General features: G+C 37.1%; 1 protein-coding gene across 3 annotated transcripts in view; it reads right to left on the bottom strand.

Moving 5' to 3' along the window:
- Nucleotides 1–749: 749 nt before the first annotated feature.
- Nucleotides 750–23,992, bottom strand: part of PPP4R2 (protein phosphatase 4 regulatory subunit 2) — a 28,924-nt gene continuing 5,681 nt past the window's right edge. For 2 of the 3 annotated variants that reach the window (XM_058173949.1, XM_058173951.1), the window contains exons 3-9: nucleotides 16,753–16,923; nucleotides 14,411–14,504; nucleotides 12,447–12,484; nucleotides 8,723–8,797; nucleotides 8,154–8,297; nucleotides 5,481–5,755; nucleotides 750–2,917 (exon numbers count right to left, since the gene is read on the bottom strand). In XM_058173949.1, coding sequence (XP_058029932.1) covers nucleotides 2,604–2,917; nucleotides 5,481–5,755; nucleotides 8,154–8,297; nucleotides 8,723–8,797; nucleotides 12,447–12,484; nucleotides 14,411–14,504; nucleotides 16,753–16,923 — 1,111 coding nt within the window. In that variant the 3' untranslated portion in view covers nucleotides 750–2,603. Of the gene's footprint in view, nucleotides 2,918–5,480; nucleotides 5,756–8,153; nucleotides 8,298–8,722; nucleotides 8,798–12,446; nucleotides 12,485–14,410; nucleotides 14,505–16,752; nucleotides 16,924–19,807; nucleotides 19,909–23,992 lie in introns of all 3 variants that reach the window. The other variant, XM_058173950.1, reaches the window with a different exon arrangement.

Raw genomic sequence — 23,992 nt, 5'->3', positions numbered from 1 at the left:
AACTTGGTCTTTAAGGAAAGCAATTTATATTTCCGGAAGGAGTGGATATATAACCATGACTGTGCTTTACAATATTAGTTTTCAGCTTTTTTTTTTTTTTTTACAGCATCGGAAAATGACTCCCAAAAAACCAGGTGACCTCAAACAAGTTTCTGGAACTTGACTCACAAGCTAGGTAAAAGGACAAATCTTACTACTTTTCCACCTCTCCACTGGCCTTTGAAATGCTCACCTTGACAACGGGTTAATTGTTGAGAATATTGATGTTTTGTATTTACTTGCATTGGAGAGGAAGGGATTACAAGAGAGTAAGGCAAGCACACAAAACATGGAATACATGTCAAAAGGAATGCACTGGCACGAGCTGTTTGCTTAGCATACTTGCCATAAGCTGCTTAGGAGAAAACAAAAGCCTTCCGTGTGAAACTGATTAGAGTCTTGTCAGTGACAAGCAGCAGCCCCAGAAGATTCTAATTAAGATTACAGAACTGAATCTATTAACCTGCAGCTAGCAATTTTTAGACATTCATGCACTATGGAGAAAAGCACCTTAGGAAGAGATAACATTAGGCAAATTTTCACCATCTTAACTGCAAATGGTCGCTGTCCAAGGCAGTTGCTAAACAAGGGCTACCTGTACATGGACTATTCAAAGTAATTTAGTCTATTGCCTTTGAGCTTTTACAATTCATAAAAACCATTGATTACCATATAGGGCAATGTTAAAATAAACATGTCAAAAGATCAGAGATGATTAAATAATAATTTATTAACAGTATTTTCACAAACATCCTAAAGAAAATTTCAGAGGTCTCTAAACTTAAATTTTGTTCTCATTTGCAAAGTATTCCTTAAAAAAAGCAAGGAGAAAAAAGTATATCTTATAGATTTGTGTTTTGGGACATGTTTTTCAATTTGTTTTGGTTTGAGTAAAACCCCTCTTTAATGTTTACAGTACATATTCAACCCCCTTCTCTTGCCAAGAGAAAGCATCTGAACATAAATTGATTTTTCACTGGTAAGTATGTAGAAGAGAACTAGATATTTTTCCCAAACAACACCTCTTTAAGCTTTTAACCTGATAGCAGTTTTGCAAATTCATTCAAGTTATTTTGGAATACACTGTATTCAAAACCCACTGTTCTCCAGAATGAAACCCACCATGCAGTACAATTGTTAGCATGCACTTTGGTGATTATTTTTGTACTCCACGGTATGCGTCGTCTCTGCCAACAAAGGGAGTCCCATTATGTTTTGATTAAAATGTACTCAAACATTTTATGACATTAATATTTATTGCTTTATATGAATACTGTATTGAAAGCCCAAGCATCCAGTTTACACACAAATTATACAATTATATACCGTTTCACAATGGCAGTGAGCACTCTTTACAATCTACAAAAATCTACTTTACAGAAATTTAAAAATTCTAAATATCAAAAAGATACAGTTGAAGAAACAGGTATAAATTTGGCAGCCAGTAAATGTGACTGGGAGGTTATATTTTGAGTGTTTTTACACACCGATGTCTGAAAAATATAATGTGACGTATTTAAAGCAGTAATTGTGCTTTGAGCTGGTTTTGGAAAGGAAGTGTTAACACTGGCTGTCAAAGTGGCATGTTCAAAAATATTTAGTTCACTTTCAAAATAATGTACAAATGGTAGCCATTCAGTTCTGATACATAACTAAGACATGCAATGCTGCAGCATTTCATATCAGTCTGATCTCCAACTATAAAACCATTATGTAATGTCAGAAATTTCCTCAGTTCACAGAAACTATCTTGTCAGGTTTGCAAACATTCCTGCTACAAAAAAAAAAAAAAAAGCTGAAGATATTATTTTGAAATCTGTTCTCAACACAGTTTTTCAACAGTAAAATGGAAACCTATCTTCCAGGCACCTCAGAAATGTACAAAAAGTGTTGTTAGAACAGAACTCTTGGAATGTATTTGACCTGGTACTTTCATCAACATTTGGATCTTTTAGGCTATCAGATGGGCCTAATTTTATTTGGTTTATTCAGGGGTAAAAATGTTTTCTTGTATGAAAGAACTTGGTTGCTTCTGTCTGGAACAGAAAATGCATCTAAAGTGCAAACATAGATTTTCTCTAGATTTGTATATTATCAAGTATTTCTTAAATGCCAATGTGTAGCTTTTTCAAGCACAAAATGTAGTAAAATGAAAATCTGTAAACCAATATGAAATTGAAGTGTTAAAAACCAAACCAAAAATTAACTGCTACAGCATTCAGGGGAATTAAAGGAAAGAGAGAGAAGTAATTAAATGTAGAATCTCAAAAAAATAGTCAGAATTAGAACTGCCTTCCAGTTTAAAAATTTTAATTCTAAATAATAAAAAACTATACACAGACCAGATTTGACCATACTGAAATTTCAGTGGCAAGCAGGACCTGAAGGAGCCAATATTTCACAGTAACAAGTACAAGTCCTTCAGGATTTAACGCACTGAGTAGTTCAATTTACAGCCTGCTTCTCTTGGAAAACTAACAGTCCACTTTTATTACATAAAATTATTTATACAGTGTAAAACCAGAGCCTCGTGGAAAATACTGCCTCTAAGTGTATTAAAATAATTAGTCTTGTTCCATAGGTTCATCTGCAGCTTCTGTGGCTTCATCGCTGTTTTCCACTGGGGTCTCTGATGCAATTTCAGGAGTTTCACTAACGTTTGAGCCCAATTCTTCTTTGTCACTGCTCTCAGCTTTACTACTAAAAGATCCACTGTTCTCACTCTTTGGAGAAGATGAGTCTTTCATTGCTTGAGTCTGGTCAGATTCTCCAATTTGATTATTCTCCTCAGAAACATCTTCTTTCTCAATTAAGGAGGCACTGTCTTTGTCTAGAACTTTTCTTTCTGGAAACACTTCTCTTGACACCATGAGCGATTCTGGAATAAAGTTAGACTCTGTTATATGGATGTTTAAAACAAAGCAACACTATAAGTTTATACAGGTAACAATCATGAAAACACATCCGTTCTTGTGCTTTATGCCTCAGCAGGTGGCAGCATTTAGCTGACCTTGCTTAGTTGGGAACTTAAAGATGCTATCAGTTTTGGTTAGTTCTTGAATAAGGAAACCCTTGGGAACTCCAAGTTTATTGTCTATATTGGAAAATTGGAGGAGAGGGGAATCCTGTAAGGCAGCAATGGCAAACCAATCCTGAAACACTACCAAGAAAACTGCATGATGCAACCAGAAAGAGTTAAGATCATCTTGAGGGAACATTTATTCGTATGGGGAAGTACAATATCAATTAGAGATAGCAGGGAATGGTGCACTGCATGTCACTGCAAATATAGTTCTCTGTGTATTAAAATTTCTCATTTTGAGTAACAAGCAAAATATTAGAAGAATATTACAGGTAGGAAGCTTGGCAGCCAGAAATGGATCATTATATTCTGCTGCTCCAACAAGAACATCCTATTCTCCCCAAGACGATGTAACACTAAACCAAACCGTTGTTAATTTCCTATGCTTTAATATTACAAGATCAATTATATGAGATAGTTCAACTAACCAATGCAACAATCTCTAGTTTTAGAAGACCAATTCTGATCCCACACATTATATGTAGCTCCAGGTTGAACTGTGCAAACCTTGATGCTGTCTGAGCTTTTTTTCCCCCAGACATTTCATTACCAAGCTAGGCAACACCATTAGTTCTAAAAGAAGAGAGTGGGGTATTCTCTCATTTTATACACTGGTGGCTTGTCCTGTCAATGTTGGTGGGGGTGGTCTTGGTGGTTCCTTGATTTTAGCTGTTAGCTTGTTTGGCAGTTCCTTGATTTTTTTACTTTTTGATTGTTGGTCTAATGTTAAACTTGATGTTAATCTCTGATGTTCTGGATGTTGATTGCTGATGAGTTGTCTGGGTCTTTTTGTTTCCTTTTTGACTTTTTGGTTGTCTGTTTTGAATGGTATGTAGAAGTTAAGTGCTTGTTGATGGCTGATTTGTCTGAATACCATCCAGGAATTCTGACATTTCTCAACTTGGCTTGATTTAGGATGGTCACAGTTGCCCAGTTGACACTGGTTAAGTCTGTCTATGTGTTGTGAAATTAAGGAGTTTTTATCATGTTTCTTGACTGCTAGCTGGTGTTCATGAATGCGATCTGCTAGTCTTCTGCCTGTTTGTCCTATGTAGTGGCTATCGAGGGCGTTACATTGTATGTTGTAGAGCAGTCCTGTTTTTATTTCTAGCGCTGCTGGGCCTTTTGGTTTACTTAGGACATATTGGAGGGCCTTGGTTGGTTTGTGTGCTACGATGCCGTGTGGTTGTAATAGATTGCTGGTGGTTTCTCAGAAGTTTCTGATGTATGGCAGTGTTATAATCGTTTCACAGCTTGTATTGGTTGTACTATATTGGATGGTGGTCAGGCACTTTTTAATGAAGTTTGGTTTGTTTATTACAACTAACTGCAACTTGATGAAGGTGCATGGATATCTTGTTGGAAGATGATGTGTAGATGATCGGTTTCTTTTTTCTGATGTTCAGGGTTGCTGCAGTGTATTTGTGCTCATTTACATAGTGTGCTTACACACCTTCTCTTATGGGAGGTTGTGTTACTTTGATAGTGGAGCACTTGGTTGGTACGGATGGTTTTATGTTAGACTTGCGTTTCTAATTTGTTCAGCATTGCCTCTGCTGAATGAGAATATCCAGAAAGGGTAGCATGTTTTCTTCTTCCTTTAGTGAATTTTATACGTCTGAAGATGTTGATGATGATTTCGTGTGTTCTCTAGTTGGTCATTTTTTTTATTGTGACAAACCAAACCTCACCAACACTGATAGGACAAGTATATAACTATATATGTGTACTTATATACATATATAAAATGAGAAGAAACCTCATTCTCTACTAGTACTGATGTTATCTAGCTGAGTAATAAATATCTGCAAGAAAATAACTAAACCCAGAAAGCACCAAGGACGCCACAATTTGCTAAATGTTGCAGTTACAATGGCATGAAGGCAGAAGATTAAAAGTCAGTTTTAGTGACCTTTTATGAATTAAAGTTTGTGAAAATGTCACTGCACAAAAATCAGCTATTCGCAATCCTGATTTACAAAATACAACACACATTCAAATGTGACCATTGACAGAAACAATTGGAGTTCAGTCTGAATTTAATGCACAATCTACACAACTTCATGTTCTATCGAAACAAGAGTATGTTCATAGAGACTTATTAGAAAGATCACTCCCAGGTCTTTCTCATTCTCGTAACTAGGATACTTCAAACAAACTAGCATAACTTCAAACAAAATTGGGTTGGATGCAGATCTTAATCTATATAAAAATGAATGGGACATATTACAACTAAATTATAATTTATGATTAAGTCTGATTTCAACTCATGGAATTCAAAATCAATGATAAATGTAAATTTAACCCATGTTTTAAACACATATTCAGAGACTACATTTTCTACTGAAATGGTATATACCTTCCTCCTCCTCAACGTCTTCTTTACAATGCTGTCTCTCTCCAATGGCTTCTCTTTCTTTATCCTGAGATGCAGAAGTTGTCTCAGTCTCTTCTACCATTGCTGAACAAGCTTCATGGGGACCAGTCTGGTTGGAGGTTTCTTCAGCTTCCTCCTCTTTGTCAAATTTAAGTCTTTTTACTTCGTAGCCTTCCATTTCTGATGGATCTTCTCCAGGGTGTTTATTTTTTACAGGACAGCTTTGGACTCTTTCAGGCTCAGATGCTGGCGATTCACTAAAAGACAGAAAAATAATGGAAACACAAAGGATCATATTTTCATATGAAGAGATAAAGCAGGGATATTGCATCTTAAGGAATCAATCCTATTGATTTGGGGAACTTCTACCGCTTTGCCTAAATATAACTTTATTAAATGTTTTGATATACACCAACTATTCTTGCAAACTATTGTATTTTTCAGAGTATAAGACGCATCTTTTCCCTCCAGAAGGGGGTGAAAATTTGGGGCGTCTTATACACCAAATGTAGCCCCACCCACCCTCTGGCCTCTGCCTCCCAGCAATTTACCTCCTTGCAGCAAGCAGCAAGAAGCAACATCCCATTTCAGCTTCAGCACAGCCTAATTAGCACAAGTTAATCGATTGTCCCTTGAATCGACCTCCCGACTCTCAGCTGTTTCAGGCTGCAGGGATTGCCATTGCCTATTGCTGCGCAGGCCTCTGCTGCTTGCTGCAAGGAGGTAAATTGCTGGAAGCAGATTTTTTTTTTTTCTGGTGTTAATCAAGCTATGCTGAAAACAAAAATGAAAGTAAAGAAGGCTGTTTGCTGTAACAAGGCAAAATTGCTGGGGGGCAGAGGCAGATTTCTTTTTCTTGTTTTCCTCACCAAAAAAGGTAGGAGCGTCTTATATTCCGAAAAATACGGTATCCTTGCAATGATGCACACAATTTAAAAAAAAAACAAATTTTTGATACAAACCAATTGTGCCAGCATCACCATTCCAATTCAAATGGGAAATCTTGTTTAAAATAAAATAAAATAAAATCTTGTTTTAAGCAAAATGGTATTCATAACGTACAGGAAATCTGGTTCTTTATAATCAATGGATACAATTCAATATTGGTGCAAACAGATTTTTTTGCTTGCACAATAAAAATTTCCCCTTTCTCTCCTCTGCGGCCTGTCAAATCCCTACAGAATTTTTAAGAACACAAGGGGATCTATAATCAACTGTTACTTCTCAATTCCATAGGCAGAACGAATTCCCTCAGTTGGGAAAAAAAAGATTTTAAAATGTCATCGACACTTAATTTTCCACAACAGATTATGATCTAAATATTCACACCAATTTTGAAGATCAACAACTGAGATACTTTGGGATACATTATTTATATATACATCCTACAGTTTCCTAATATGGTGAGTACTTATGCATTAAGACTTTTAAAATAAGAACGGAATAGTTCATGCCCACATGAAATCTGCCTGAAAAGAGGTTGTGCTTATTTTCATTTTGGAGAACATTGTTTTTCAAGCATTAGCAAAGATCGTTCTTGACTCACAACCACAATTAGGATTGGAGTTTCCCTTGCTAAGTGATGAAGTCATAAAGCGAGTCATCATGTGACTTTATTGCTTAGCAACTGTAATTCTGGCACTCCTGGTTGCTGTTATAACTGTAAATAAGTGGGTCATTAAGTTGGGGGGAGGGGCAATGTGGAATGAGCACAGGTAGGCCAGGAAAGTAATACAGCTCAGGGAATTTCTTGGCCCGAAAGAAGCCCCTGAGCCAGGTCACACCCACAGTCGACCCAGCCTGGCCACTGCATCCCAGGAAATCTTGACCACTCTTGTGTTCCACAGGCCCTGATGTGCCCGGCTGATCTTTGCAGTTTTCCTGCCACTGCTGAGATATGCCCAGCCTGACAACTACTGTATCTATAAGACAGGTGCTGGCCGTGCCAGGGCTTCTTACAAAGTTGCGGTTCTCCAAAATTGTGCGCATAATTCATTCTCCAAGTAGCACACCCCACTTTCGGAAAGCTTTCGGAAAACGTCTGAGGTCTTCCCTAGGCCTCTTGAGAACGGGCCTGCTATTGGAAGAAGGGAGGGCACCCCTCTTCCCCATGGTGCTTTAGAATTCCTCAAAAGCTTTCTGAAGACTTTCCAAAGCATTGCAAGAATGGAGTGTGTTGTTTGAAGCATAAATGGCATGCATGACTTGGAGAATGATGCGAGTGGCCATTGGGAAAAAGGCTTGTTGTGAGCAGGCCAAGCACACCTCATTAGTAGCTGGAGGAAAGTTGTGGGTTACAGGGTAACTGCGGCTTTGAACAATGGTGCTGGGGTTGAAGCGTCCCTGGGGTCATAAGGGCTGATGGGCTGCCAATCACCCAAATTTTGATCATGCAATCACCAGGTGCTTCAATAGCTGCAACTTCAGATCTAAGGTTGTAAACCTCGTGGTTTACAGGTTGTAAATCCTTGGCTCACATTGGACAGTCACTGAAGAAATGGTTTCAGATTGAGGAACTTTCTGTGCTTTTTCTAAATATGGCATATGTTGATAGAAATAAAACGTAAGACTTCCAAGGGAGAATGGGATTAAAAAATAAAATGTTAATTTCAAGAGTCTAATCAATGTGTTTGAAGATAAAGTTCTCTTACAAACCTGTTAATTTTCTCTTCAGTTTGCAGGAGGCCCAGCTCCTTACTTTCGGAACTGTCTGGTAAACCATTTGTAGTCATAGGAGGTGACAAAGAAACTTTTGGTCGAGTTACAGGCCGAGGTGTCCCAGGACCATTTATATTAGATCTGCAAAGAAAATGTTTAATTAGTCAAATTTGGAAAGTCAAATTTTTCCTGGATACCAAAATATATATCAATTTATTCTTATTATAAATGGATTCCCACCAGTTATTTAATAATGAAAGTCATATCATTTTTCCCAAACAGTACTGAAAAACTATTCGATAATACAAAATACTTTCATGTAATCAAAGTACGGTATAACGTTAGTATAACAAAGTATAACTTAGATAATCTATTTTACATATATCTTTGGAAAAGCATTTGATCTCCCAAATAAACTATAATTTTAGAACAGGAAATGACCTGATGCAAAGATTTTGAATTATGGTTAAATATCCAAGTGTTTTAAAAAATAAACATTGGAAATTATATACTAATCCGTCATCTTATATTCTTAGAATGTGATCATTTTAAGTACTCTTCCTTACCTGTCTGAATAACACGGTGAGTTTCCTGGAAACATTACACCATTCATCCTGTTTAAACTGTTGGAATTATTTTTCCTATAAGAAATAAATGTGTTTTGAGATTTCTCCAATATATAGGTTTTTAAAAAAACATTTTGGCTAACAACAAATACCTCCAGATTCCTAGAAGCTTTGTTTCTGTTTTCCCTCCCCACTAAAAGTTGTATAATTTTAATCAATTATTAAAGAGAACCTGCTATGTTTATTTTTTCCCAACAGTACTGAAAAACTATTCAATTATACAAAAACACAACTTTGTACTGGAGAAAAAATCTTTAATTTTTAACCATCTAATATACTTTCTTGCCTCTAGTTCCGCCTTCCCTTCCTGAAATATTCTATTAAAGAACATGGATAACACAGGTAGTTCTTGTTCAGTGACTGCCACATTCAGCGACTGTTCAAAATTGCAAAAGTAATTATGTGAGTAATCCTTGCATTTGCAACCTTTACAGGCCTGAAAATAAGATCATAAAGCACAGTCACAGTTTCACTCAGTGACTACTTTGCTTAATGACAGAGTTGCCAATTCCGATTATAGTCACTAGAAACTATAGTCACTAGAAACTCTTTTCATTTGTTAGCTGTCTACAAATTTTTTGTCAGTTTATATTGAAACAAAGTATATCATATATCATAGATGAAATATCCCAGATTTTATACAGATAGCCCTTGATTTAGGACCTCAATTGGAACAGGAAATCCCAGAAATGACTGAACCAATTTTTTTTTTACATTTCTGTTATGGTCATTAAGCAGACCATGCAGTCATTAAGCAAACCTGAATGGTGTTTTTTTAACCAGAAAGTCTTTAAAAAGTTGCAAATCATGATGATATGACTCCGTAACACTATAACCGATACCGTCTCAGTCCCATATCCAGGCCTCAAATGCAACTAATAATCCACTTCATCCAGGACTCTTTTCCAGCACAGGTAAGAAGGAAGATGAGATATCTACCAAACAGATCAACAGCAGTACTGAGGGGAAAGTTCTCTGCTAGCCCCCTACCACACAACAGCCAAAAATCACACAATGGCCTTCGTCATCCAAAATATTACATCTGAATCAAAGAGCTCCTTCTCAGGGCGCCATGCTGTCATGAGTCCTCAGCGACATACGCTGAAGAATGCTGAACTCTCGATCTGGTGATCCAGTGTTGCAGCCTACCAGCGAGAGTCCAGTTCTAGCCCGCAGCAGCTCCTTTTCAGCCATACATCTCGCTGCTGGCCACTGAAAAACCAGCATTGCTGCCAAATGCAGCACCTCTGCTACCACCACCTCCGAGCAAAGCGCAAATAATGCCTCGAAAACAAAACAGCTGTGTACCAGCTGTCAGAAACTGGCACACACCCAAGGCAGTCTCAACACAGCTCCTACTCTTGATAACACTATGGGAGACAAAGCAAGAACAGATGCCTAGCATAGCTCTCTCTTTCCACAGCTAATAGCCCAAGCTGTGTTGGTTTATAAACAAATGTTGAGAATTAAATCTCTTTCCACAAAAGTAGCCCAGTGCAGATCAGGCAGGCTGTAACATCTGCCGTCTCTGCAAACCTTCTCTCTTATAAGTCCAATATTAAAAAAATCAATCGCCTATCTCCTAACACAAAAAAGCAATCACCCAAAAGCAAGTATGTATATGCTCTTCCCACCATTAAAAAAAAAAGGATGATTTGATGAGAGATATAGAGAGGCCAGGGCAAACCTCAGAAGAGGCATTAAGACGGCAAAACAACAATACAAACACAAAGTGGAGAACCATCTAGCAGACAACAACCCGAAGCAAGTGTGGCAGGGACTACAGCACCTAACTAATTATAAGGGCAACATGAAGAACACCGTCAATGCTGATGCCTCATTGGTAGAGTTGAACAGCTTCTTCGCCCGCTACAAGGTGAAAAGACCAGATTTCGTAGCTGCTGCCTGCCAGCCTTCAGATTCCCAGCCACTCACTCTCTACGAACACCAAGTGAAAGCTGTATTGAAGGCTGTGAATCCTTGCAAAGCTGCAGGCCCAGATGGGGTGCTGGGGATAGTGGTAAAGAATTGTGCCGATCAATTAGCAGGGGTCCTAACAAGGATCTTTAATATCTCCCTGCAAACGGCTTATGTTCCATCATGCTTGAAAGCAGCCACTATTGTCCCAGTCCCGAAGAAAACAGCAATTAACTGCCTAAATGACTACAGACCTATCACATTATCATTTGTAGTGGTGAAATGGTTCAAGAGATTGGTTCTCCAACACTTAGGACTTGCCTCCCATCGGACTTTGACAAATATCAGTTTGCCTACAGAGGGAATGGATCGACAGACGATGCCATAGCTACTGCTTTACATTCTGTAGCGAGCCATCTGGAGAAACCCAGGAACTATGTCAGGATGCTTTTCACAGACTATAGCTTGGCCTTCAACATTCTGCCAAGCATCCTTATCGAAAAGCTGACTGACTTGGATTTTCCCTCTTCCATCTGTGACTGGATCAAAGACTTTCTGAAGGACCGGCCACAAACATATCCACCCCTTTGAAGCTTAACACTGGCTCGCCACAGGGCTGTGTGCTTAGTCCCTACCTGTGTTCACTGTACACACATGATTGTGTACTGTCAGACCCGTCTACTGTGATCATTAAGTTCGCAGATGATACCACTATACTGGGTCTTATTACAGGTGGAGACAAAACAGCGTACAGGGGGAAGGTTCAAAAACTTTCTACATGATGCTTAAAAAACAATCTGCGCCTGGACATCAGCAAGATCAAGGAGATGGTGTTGGACTTCCGGAGGAAGAGAGAGGAACCTGCTCCACTTTACATTGAGTGGGGCTATGTAGAGAGTTTCCTCCTTTAAATTCCTGGGAGTCCATCTTAGCGAAGACCTCACCTGGAAAAACATCACAATCCAGGTGGCCATGAAGGCCCAACAGAGACTCCGTTTCCTTGGGGTCTTGCATAAAAACAGGGTTGAACAACAATGGATGACCTCCTTTTACACAATAGAAAGCGTCCTCACTTATTGCATCACAATATGGCATGCTGGTCTGACAGCCGCGAATAGAAAACATTAGAGGGTGGTGAGCACAGCACAAAACATCGTGGGCTGTTCCCTGATACCACTAGATGAGATCGCTAGGGCTCTTTGCCTTAGAAGAGTGAGGAAAATTCTCAGGGATGACTCTCACCCTGGTCATCACTTCTTTACCCTCCTACCATTGGGAAGGAGATATAGAAGTATAGCCAGCCACACAAACAGGCTGAAGAATAGTTTTTATCCGTAGGCTGTCAGACTCCTGAATGAGAAATAACATCATAACTATGTAGTATAATGGATGGCAGGGCTGGTGCAATGTGTAACATGTTCACACTGGTGCAATAGGACTGGGTGTTTTGTTAATATGACTTATTGGGTTAGGGATTTTCTGTCTGTGTGTTGTGTTGGGGTGAATGCACTGAGGGAGTTCAACCAATCTCATTGTATATATGCTGTGTACTGACAATAAAGATTTGAATTTGAATTTGCTATTCCATTTCCTAATAAATAAAGCTGATCCCAGACTACCTGTTAACAGAAAATTGTCTATGCTGTTCCCCTCAAACCCAAGTACACCTTCAATAACAAATGCCTTGCAATCTTGACAATGAAGCAGCTTCAACTTGTTAAATAAAGGTAACGCAGGTCATACTCACTCTGAAGAAGGATATACACAGCTGACAACCATAACATTCTGTAAAATAGGAAAAAAAGAAAACATCAAGACTCATGGAAAAAGTAAAAGCAAATTTTACAAGTCAACAATGCATCTTGTTTGGTTGGTCCTTATTAGCATCCGATTCACCAGCTTCTCAAGCTCTTTATCTATATCGTAAGATTTAGACGTCTGTCTCCCAGACTTGATTCCCAGTCAATCTGAATCTTATCTCTGGGATGTCATTGTCCTCCTCTGAGAACCAGTTTTGTGTAGTGTGGTTAAGGCATGAGGTGGAAACCAGAAGACCAGGGATTCTAATCCTGCCTTAGGAATGAAATCAGCTGCCTGGCCTGGACCAATTATTCATTATGAACCCGAAGGAAGGAAGCAATAGAAAACCACTTCCGAAAAAACCCTTGCCAAGAAAACTGCCAAATCCAGGCAGGGGTCAACGCTAACTCGAAGGCATGCGCATACACATTCGCCTTCCTCCACTAATTTTTAAAGGCTTCTTTTTCAGCCTGCCTACTCTTTCCTAATTGATGGGATGGGGTAGAATGGTAGTATGACCATTCTCACTCTTTGTGACCTTTTATTTATTTATTTATTTATTTTATTAGATTTTTATACCGCCCTTCTCCCGAAGGACTCAGGGCGGTGTACAGCCAAAATAAAATACAGAGTATATACAATTAAAAGAAATTAAAAGAAACTATTAATAAATGGCCGATAATTTAAAAAATTTACAAATATTTAAAATCTCTAAAACCCCAATTTAAAATCAACTATTTATGCCAGTCCTGCTTGAGTGAATAAGTATGTTTTTAGCTCACGACGAAAGGTCCGAAGATCAGGCACTTGACGTAAGCCAGGGGGGAGTTCGTTCCAGAGCGTCGGTGCTCCCACAGAGAAGGCCCTACCCCTGGGAGCCGCCAGCCGACATTGTTTGGCGGGCGGCACCCTGAGGAGGCCCTCTCTGTGAGAGCGTACGGGTCGATGGGAGGCATACGGTAACAGCAGGCGGTCCCGTAAGTACCCGGGTCCTAAGCCATGGAGCGCTTTAAAGGTGGTAACCAGGATCTTGAAGCGCACCCGAAAGACCACAGGAAGCCAGTGCAAACTACGGAGCAGTGGTGTTACGTGGGAGCCTCGAACGGCTCCCGTTACCACTCGCGCAGCTGCATTCTGGACTAACTGCAGCCTCCGGGTGCACCTCAAGGGCAGCCCCATGTAGAGAGCATTGCAATAATCCAGCCGAGACGTAACCAGAGCGTGAGTGACCGTGCATAAGGCATCCCGGTCAAGGAAGGGACGCAACTGGCGAACCAAGCGGACTTGGTAAAAAGCCCTCCTGGTGACGGCCGCCAGATGTTCCTCAAAGGACAGCCGGCCATCCAGGAGGACGCCCAAGTTGCGAACCACCTCCTTTGGGGCCACTAACTCGCCCCCAACAGTCAGCTGCGGGTTTAGACTGGCTTTTGGAATTAGGGGTGGGCAGCACTGTATTGCACTGGTCCTCCTCCTTCCTCCGGAGTCAGTTCGAGTCTATGTTGATTGAGGGAGGAGGTGGCATATATTTATTTTCCATCATTTTAATATTTTTTGTTTATGATATACGCCACCTTTGTTGAGATGGACAGCTATAGAAATCAAATCAATCAATGAATAAATAAAATCATGCCAGATCAATCTCCCATAATACTGTGTACATAGGAATGGTTTGTGTTTCATCAAAAAATCAAATAAATGCAAATCAAAATACAATATAAATATAAACTCATTAAGCAACTGAAGACAATGCTGAAATATAATTGAAGTAGAATTGCTGTTTTTACTATTTAACAATTCTAAAATTTAATTAAAAAAACAAAATTCTGTTAATTCTATTAATTCTGCTAAAAAGAGTAAACAAATTTAAAAAGCTACAATTTTAGTTCAAGAACAAGAGCAATTCACTATTACCTTTTCTACTCCTCTGAGAAATTTGTCTATTCCTGTGTAATTCCGCCTAGGATCAGTTAGCAGCTCACAAAGTCGCTGAATAGTAAATGGGATACTGAAAGAAATTGAAACAAGCTAATTTTCACTTTGAATGCATATTGAATAAGAGAATGGATAAACCTGTTCAGTTGGTACATTTTTAAATCTATAACTGTACATGTACCACTTGTTCATTTATTACCTCTACAACGGTATTATATAAAGCAAACAGTAGATGGAGCTGCAAGATCACAAAAATATGTGCTTCCCTCCTAAGTGTCCTATGATGGCTAAAGAATCCCCAAACATTCACTTAATTATTATCATTCATTGGATAGTACAAAAAATTAAGGGGTGGACCAAGCGAAGAATCTCTTGCTTTCAGATATTCAGATATGTGTGCTGAGAGATACACTCAGCTATAAAGGATTCTGAATTCCTTCATAGGAAGCGATACAAACTTACTCATTGAAAATATGCTTTCATAGAATACAATAATATAAAATAACTGCTTCTTTTTCAAATGTAAATGAATCCTCATCTATTTAAAAATTAGGACATCAACTATAGCTATTTTAAGTGAATGATTAATATGCTAATAATAAAGCAGAGTAGGCAGTTTGATGACTCGAAAGCATCATGATAGGCTGCATACTCCAAATGTCAGAACTATGTGAGTTTAAATGTTGATTAAACAAAAATAACTTTCCATTTTAAACAGCCTCCTTATTCATACTCTTGTTCAGTTCAGCAGAGGTATCTCTTATCTACTCAACATTTTAAAAATTCTTTATAGTGCTTCAGTGTTTAAAACATCTTCACCAAGAGTCAATTGTTCATAAGTATAAACTCTATCCGTGCCAAATAATATAACACATTCTGCTCTCTGGAAGAGAAAACTGTAAATATGTAACATACATACATATAATTTCTATACAGATTAATTCCTCACATGTTCTGAACTAACAGTAATAGTTCTTATGTTATGGTCATTCATTGATTGGAAGAGATTCTGATTCTGCAAACTATTAGGGAATTAAGAAGTCAAAGTTTTATTCTGATAATAATAAAGCTCTGGTTTCTTGAATTAATTTCCCAATAAATCCCTTTCTCAGGAACCCACTTTGGAAATTCATTACAACTGTAGTTCTCAACTTTTTCTTCACCACAGACTCCCTTTCAATAGCTTTTGTGGCCATGGACCAGGGTGTCAAACTGGTGGCCCACAAGCCGGATGCATTACATACATGCCATGCCTACCCTAGCTCCGCAAATGGGAAAAACGCTGTGAAATGTCACATGACGGCAATGTGACACTGCGAGTTTGACACCCGTGTCATGGACCATCAAGACTTAACTCAAGATTTAAATTGTAAAGTTTCTTCAAGCCTTCACTTTGGACCGCCTGTGACATTGCAGTCCCCCAGGGGTCCGTAGACCACAATTGTGATGCAATGAAAACCATTGCATCACAATATTTTCCTTGATGCACTTCCATAATTAAGTTACTTATTATTCCAACTGTAATTCTAAACAGGATTAGAGTATATATTTTAAGTATGATTTCAAATAATGCAAAACATCCTGCCTAATTTAAAAAGCAGCTTGCAGAGTTAACCACAAGCAACTAGTCAATTCTTGTATCAAAGTTGGAAATTAAAAAAAAAACTTTTCTCCCTTCTTATCTGAACTCCCCCCATTTTGGTTTTTTCTTGTCGCTTTCTTTTTTAAATTCTTTTTTCTTTGCTTTTTTGTATATATTTCTTGAAATTTAAAGTTTTGGAAAAAAATAGCCAAGGAAACAAGATGTACAACCTGAAAAAGTTAACATAAGCCAATGTTATGCCATCAACACGATGCATGTAAATCTTAAAAGAATTGTTAAAAAATAATTATAGTTTGAAAAAAAGAAAAGAAAATCACAATGAAAACTATTAATGAGCACACCATTAATCCACAGCCTGGAGAAAAGCTGAATTTTTTAAAGAACTAAAAGGTTCCAGGGTCTGAACTACACTGCTATATCTGATATAAATAGAAGCTTAAAATAACTGCAGACACATGACCACTAGAATTTGGAGTACAATAGGTTCATGTATAATCTGAGCTATGAGAAGACAAGCAAGGGAATTTCATAGAAAAGTACAATTCAAAATGTTTGCATTAAGAGTTAGAACCTTGCCAAGAAACATTTATTTACACCCATTATTCATGTTGCAGATATGACAGAAAATCAATACAATATGAAGATCAGAACAGAATCCTGAATTTAATGACAAATCAAGCGGTCTAAATAACAAAGTTACTGATTTAATTCTGCATACCCATTAAAGCCAGTAACTATTTTCAGAATCCGTTCTTTCATCTCCTCAAAGGGAATATATTCCACATTAGGGTTAGGAGGGCCTCTTGGCTCAGGAGCAGAAGTTCTGAAGTCATCCATCACTTTCTCCAGTTTGAAAATAAAATATCCTTTGAATTGTGACCACTGAATCCTAAAAAAAAAAAGGAAATATACAACACGTACTTAACATAATAAAGTAAATTTAGCGCTTTCAATTTTTTAGGAAAGCAGGAATGAAACTGAGTAAATTCAAAATATGCTGTTCTTTAAAACCAAAGTGAGTAGTCCTTGACCTATGACCATTTGCTCGGTTACCATTCAAAGTTATGATGGCCCTGAATTGGTAGTTATGACTGGTCCTCAAGAGCTCTGGCTGTCAAGCACTTCTGTAGCCATGTGATCAAAATCTGGACACTTGTTAGCTAGTTTGTACTTACAACCAGTTGTAGTACCCCATGATCACCATTTGAAGCCTTCCCTAAATGGGAAAGCAGGGAAGGTTGTAAGTTACTAGGTAGAACAGAACAGAACAGAACAGAATAGAATTTTTTATTGGCCAAGTGTGATTGGACACACAAGGAATTTGTCTTGGTGCATAAGCTCTCAGTGTACATAAAAGAAAAGATACCTTCATCAAGGTACAACACTTACAACACTTAATGATAGTCATAGGGTACAAATAAGCAATCAGGAAACAATCAATATCAATATAAATCGTAAAGATCATATAGTCTCAGATGTAACATTTGATTAAGGATTTAGATTACTTTAATGTTAATAATCAATTTTGTAAATATCAACAATTTAACACAAATTGATACACCTAATGTATTTGCTTTCAATGTACTTTATTTTTCCTTGTTTTGAAATACTAATCAAAATGCTAATATTAAAAAAGCATACATTCTGGATTTTTATAATGAAGTATTTTGGTTTGTATCCCGTCTTAATAATATCAATAGAAATCAGCGTTCAACAAGTAAATGTTACGTTAAAATCTAACCGTTTGATAGTTTAAAGAGAGGAATGATTTAGTTGTTTCATCAACAAGATTCATTTTAGAGATTATTCATTTCAGAGGAATGTTGAAGAACTACCAAGAAACAGGAAGAAAGAAGAGTCATTATAGCTGTTACATAAGTGTATTTCATAAAACAAATGGAGCATTCGACCAGTCGTACTATTAACCTATGACCTGGTTCCTTAGAAACAAATTTATTACACATAATCAGACAGAGAGATTGCACTGTTGAAAGGCACAAACTCTTTTTAAGAGCTTTATCACATACTAAGAGCTATGAACTGTGTTAAGAAGGATGTCTATTATCCTTTGATGGAGCAAATGGTCATTCCCCTTTCTGGCCTTAAGCTATGTAAGGAGAGCAAAATACAGTCCACCAGAAGTTCTTAGGTTACAAGTTCCAACATACTTCCCTACTGGTGACGTTGGCTGAAGCTAATTGGGAGTTACAGTTCAGCAACATCCAGACTCCACTCCACTCCACTCCACTCCTTTCCCCTTTTACCAATTCTCAGAAACTGCCTGGACAAGACTCTACTGTTTTCTTGGCAAGGTTTTCAGAAGTAGTTTACTATTGTCTCCTTCCTAGGGCTGAGAGAAAATGATTGGTTCAAAGGCACCCAGGTGGCTTTGTGCCCAAGGCGGAACAGAACTCATGATTTCCCAGTTTTCTAGCCCTATTCTTTAACCACTACACTAAACTGACATCACCTACACATGCCCTAAACAGCTATAAACACTATAAAATTGAAAAACAGATCCTTGCATAATGTCTCGTTTTGTAAGTAAAAGACACAATACAATGGCTGCCTATCAGTACTTCCTCTTCCCTTCCAATTTTCCTTCCCTTCCAATTTGTCTCTTTGATAACCAAGCCTGATGAGAAATGCAAGGAGACAAAATTGAGCCAAGTACACATACAATAACAATTCCAATCCCAAGATGCCTGGCTCTTTAAAACTAACAGAACAGAGTTAGAAGGGATCTTGGAGGTCTTCCTCCTGCTCAAAGCAGGAAACTCTATACCACTTCTATCTAGAACAGGGGTATCAAACTCATGGCCCGCGGGCTGGATGCGTCATATGCTGGCCACACCCACCCCTGGTTTAGCGAAGGGGGAAAAAGTCCTGATATGTCACATGATTCCGCCGTATGTTTGACATCCCTAAACTAGAAGATAGACATGGCTTTCTATCCTCTCCAAAGTTTGAAAAAAATATCTAGTTATATCTCTTGGTATTTGACATTCATGCTTAGTTAATATACTGGCAACGTTTGTACTTATTTCAGCTTTTTATGCAAACATTTAAAATGATTCTCTGTGCGATACTCAGCAGCCCAGCAAATGATACTACACTCTAGAATGTGTCCATGTTTGTACCTAATATTGAAAAAAGCTCATAGAGCAAAACTAAACTACAAAGGAAAAAAAACCTAAATAATCTGTAGAAAGTATGTAAGACAGACAAAAAAATAGCAGCTGGTCTCGACATATGGGGCCATCTTAAAGTCAAGAGTTACAAATCCACACAGGATAAAAAGTTAACAAAAAATTATTAGCAGACTTCACCATCTACATTAGCTCTAACAGATCTTATCAGTTTTAGTAATTTGATTGCAAAATTATTTTTCTTGTGGCTATTTTCACAAAAACTTGATTCTGCCTATTGATGTTTTTAGTCTTTGTGTTACCATGGCTTCACCACAACAGTGCTGCAACAAGACTCTCAAAGGAATGTACAGAATACAGTACAGTCGTTTCTTTAGCAACTGAGTTTTACTCATGCAAGATCAGATAGCTATATAGCAAATTTATTTTTCAAAGGTATCTCTAAGTTCCTCATATTACTCATAGAAAATATTAAAGTTCAGTATTCTTAGAATGAGCAGTGTACCTCTACCGGTGCTTAGGTAAGTGATTAAAAAATAAAAGTTAAAAGAAAGGATATTGATGTCTTCTGCCAAGTTGGTTCTCAACATAAATTGCACGATTTCAAACAAAATCTCTATTCACCTTTTCCCAATTAGATATTCATGTGTCACAGGAAGCGCTGCTTTCGTACAACCTGTATTTTTCAGTCTAATTTGAATCAGATGAAGTTGCATAATCACAATCTTGGTAAAAATGAAATAATTTGCATTAATAATTTAACTTCCTCAGTGGAATATTGAAGAAAAAATACACCATTTAGTTTTATCTTTGGTTTACATTCTAACCTAGAAAGGAAATTACCTCTATTTTCCTAGAACAATTTCTTACTGAACTCACAGGGCTTATCTCTTGGTAAATGAGTGCTAGATTTCAATCACAGGAAATTATTTACTGTTATCAATATATCTTTAATCTAAAGAAAGAGTGGCTCGATGCATAGCAGCTTGGATCTAGGAAACCTCAACTGAATATAATTTACTCGGTCCCTGAAAAGCTTTTTAAAAGTAACACTTTCGTCTCATTAGTATGTCTGACACTGTAACAGCAGTTTGCAACTTTTAAAAAGCGAGAAAGGATGTCACACACTAATAAAACAACCTTATACAAGATTTTTATGTATAGTTCATTAATTGATTCATGGATAAGTTATCAATGAGTACTATTGATGAGTAAGCAAAAAGTATGTATTCACTTATGTGTAAATTTATGATATGGTATCACGTACACTCAGTAGATTCAGCTGCCTCAACATACAAGCAACTGTTTAATCAGAACTCCCGATCTAGAGCCACATGGTCAATACTTCATGACAGAAATGGAATTAATCCAAGACTGCAATGTGATTGATGAAATCAAATATACGACCCCACCTTAATCTCCTAATGTACTAATAAAGCTAAGTGGGTGAACAGCCCAATTCAGAAGATTTATCATAAACAAATTTAACAGAAGAGCCTTCCCATTCATTTTAGTAAAAGCTTTACACACACATACACACACACACCCAAAAAACATGAGGGGAAACTATTAAAGGAAAGAATTGTGCCTCAGGAAAGACTTCCTTAATTACTTTTCAGGCAAACATAGGATATGTTTAAAATTGTATATTATCTTCTTCTAACAATTTATATCTAATGCATTTATATTATTTAACCAACTTTATAAGTAATCCAACAAGTTATCTAGTTTAGTGATCACTCTGAACTAAGAGTGAGTTATGTGAGGGAAGAAATTAGACGTTCTCTTGAATGCTGACCCAATTTCAAATGTTTAAAAAAATGTATCTAATTTTATCCTTAGTTACAAGTTAGTTACATAAGTCATAGTGGCACAGTGATTGGAATGCAATATTGTGATGTGATCATAAAGTGCTATGTCACATGACTGCATCACTTAGCAATGGCAATCCTGGCAGTCTCAATTGCTGCCATTACCTCAGGACTATGTGGATCATTAAGTGAGGGTATCATATGATTGCAACTTGGGAAAAGGCTGGAGTCCCAGGAAAGCAGACTAACACACAAAAGTTACCAAGATGGGGAGGGGGTGCTGCAGGTAGGCATAAGAAAAAGCAGTAGGGACAGGAATAACTTGTGATTTCCTGTTGGCTTCTCCATTGACTTTGCTTGCAGGGAAAGTTGCAAATGGTGATCACATGACTGTAAGACACTGCAACCATCGTAATTGTGAACTGGTTGTCAAGCATTTGAATCATGATCATGTGACTGGAGGGAAAATGAATGGATGCTGTTATAGCCGTTAACTATCTGTAAACAAAGTATTTCTTCAATGCCTTCTTTCAATTGTGAAATCCCAGGGAGTCCAGGTCCAAACTGTACCTAAAAACTGGCATAAGGAGCAGGAAAGAAACAATGTGATCGAAGAAGCAACTCTTTCTAAATAACAATGTAATTAGCTCACAAGTAATATGTTTTAAAATTGATATTAATCGGCTTATTGCAAGATTGGTTAAATGTACTTGGCAAAGAATAAAGTGTTCTATACAGTAGACAATTCTCTATTAAATCTGAGTTAACTGAGAAGAACCAACCTCGCAATTGCAGCATCCACAGTTCTAGGACACAATGCATCAATACATATTTGCTTTTGGTCTGAATTAAATAAATCAATAGATTTGTTTAATAAATAAATCAATAGATATTATTTTTCGCTCAAAACTGGTTAAAGTAACTTTCAGAATACTGGTTGGTTTAGACTGCTGAATGAGAATATATATGCCTGACACAGTATTTTATTTGAACAGATCAAACTTTAATTGCCATCAGTGACCACTGCAGGTATTTTATTGGAAAATCAAATTTTATTAAAGGAAATTTCTGTTCTGAAAAGCCCACTAAATGTGTTATCAACAAGACATCACTGCTATTTTGGAGCTAGAAATCAAGCTGGAATATAGGTGCTGACTACGGAAATAAAAACTAAAAAACAAATATGAGAAAAAGAAGGGCGGCAAAAATGATAAATGATTGGATAAAATAATTGTATGGCTATTAATCTGTTTATTATTTATTATTCTGTTACACTTACTTACTTTCTTACAATACAAGACGAATTATGTGAATGAACTGGTTTTTCATGCAGGTTAAAAAGATTTCATGTACATCAGCTTAATTGTGCAGCAGAACCTAGTAATAAGCATCACTTGTGACTCCATTTCATTACAATCATTTAAGCCACTCAATCTTAAATGTATGCACCAATCTAAGATAATTGGAAGTAGTTCTCGACTTATGACCATAAATGAGCATGGCAATTATGGTCATAAAGTAAGTCACCTGATCAGACCTATTTTTGCAGTGGTCGTGAATAAAAGGCAGCAGTTGTAAAGCAAATACCACAGTTCTTAAACAAACCCATTGTTCACTATGGGCCAATTTTTGCTGAAAATTAGAAGTGAATGCTGGCTCCCTACAAAGCCATCATAAATAGCAGTCACATGATTGTGGGGTGCTTTTGCCAAGCACCTAAAATTGGTTATGTGACTATTGGGACTTCAAATGTGACATTAGAACTTCAAAACCAGTCATAAGTAGCTTCTGAGGGGATCTGCTGTAATTTCAAATGGTCACTAAGTGACCAGCCATACATCAACCTGAATATTGGTTCTATTTACCTTTCAGCCAGAATATTACTGGGGTCTGTAATAAAATTGGTAATTTTCATCACATTTGAGAAAGTCTTTATTTTTAAAACTATATTAAGCCTTCTTCAGGAATATACCAGAGTTTCATGTATCTCATCTGAGGTGGTTGTTGTAGTTTATTATGAATTGATATTTTAATATTATAGTACATTGTCAAATAAATATCTTTTCTGAAACTTGTCTGAATGTGTTCAGAACTGTCCCAAAACCAACACATTCTGTTAGTACATTAGTATTACTGTTGAAATATTAAATTCATAAGACCTTTATGAAAAACACTAATGGCCTTTATGAATAACTCTCAGTCTGCTTTCAAAACTTCAATGAAACACAATTTAGAAAACAAATAATTTTCAACATAAATTATTAGTCAGCTTACTGTTATATTTCAGAGAGATATACAATAAAAGCAATCATATTTCCCAACTGATTAACCTAAGAAACAAATAAATGGGACAGTAGGCTTTTAGGTACCTACTGTGAAGGCATACCAATTCATCAACTAAAAATTCCACAACATGCTCCAGATGTCTTTTCAAATTAACAGATAATTATGTATCTTAAGCCAAATAATTCCTGAACAGATATCTAGTCCAATAAAATTGAAGGTTGAGTCCTATTTTACGAGTACATATGAAATCTTCTACAGACATAGTATTTTTCCAGAGCTTCCTACACAAAGAGCTAGGGTGTTTTTTTTAAAAAAATGGTAGTATTTTAGCTTTATCCTTAACTATTTCATGATGTGCATGGAAATTTTTATGTAGTGCCATGCAATACAGCAATATCATAAAGTGGTACACAATCCATACAGACTTTTCAATTTACTAAGACGATGTACCAATGAGGCAAATTTTGTAAACCCTGCTAGTGCTAAAACTTACAATGTGATGTAAGTTTCTTATAAATTGTCTTTACAGATAAAGGGATTCTGGTTAAATAACATGCATATGTGTTTGCCAAATAGTTAGACCAATTCTACATTAAACAGTTCAGCAACAAGCCTTTTAATTTTCCCATACTAATAGATTTAATGCTGCCTCTAAAATAATTATTTCCTCCTTTGATATTTAGAGCAAAAAAGACATTCTGAAGTGGGGCTA

This window comes from Ahaetulla prasina, chromosome 2, assembly GCF_028640845.1.
Source record: "Ahaetulla prasina isolate Xishuangbanna chromosome 2, ASM2864084v1, whole genome shotgun sequence".
In the NCBI taxonomy this organism is placed as follows: Eukaryota; Metazoa; Chordata; class Lepidosauria; order Squamata; family Colubridae; genus Ahaetulla; species Ahaetulla prasina.
This window is presented reverse-complemented; position numbering and strand designations above follow the sequence as displayed.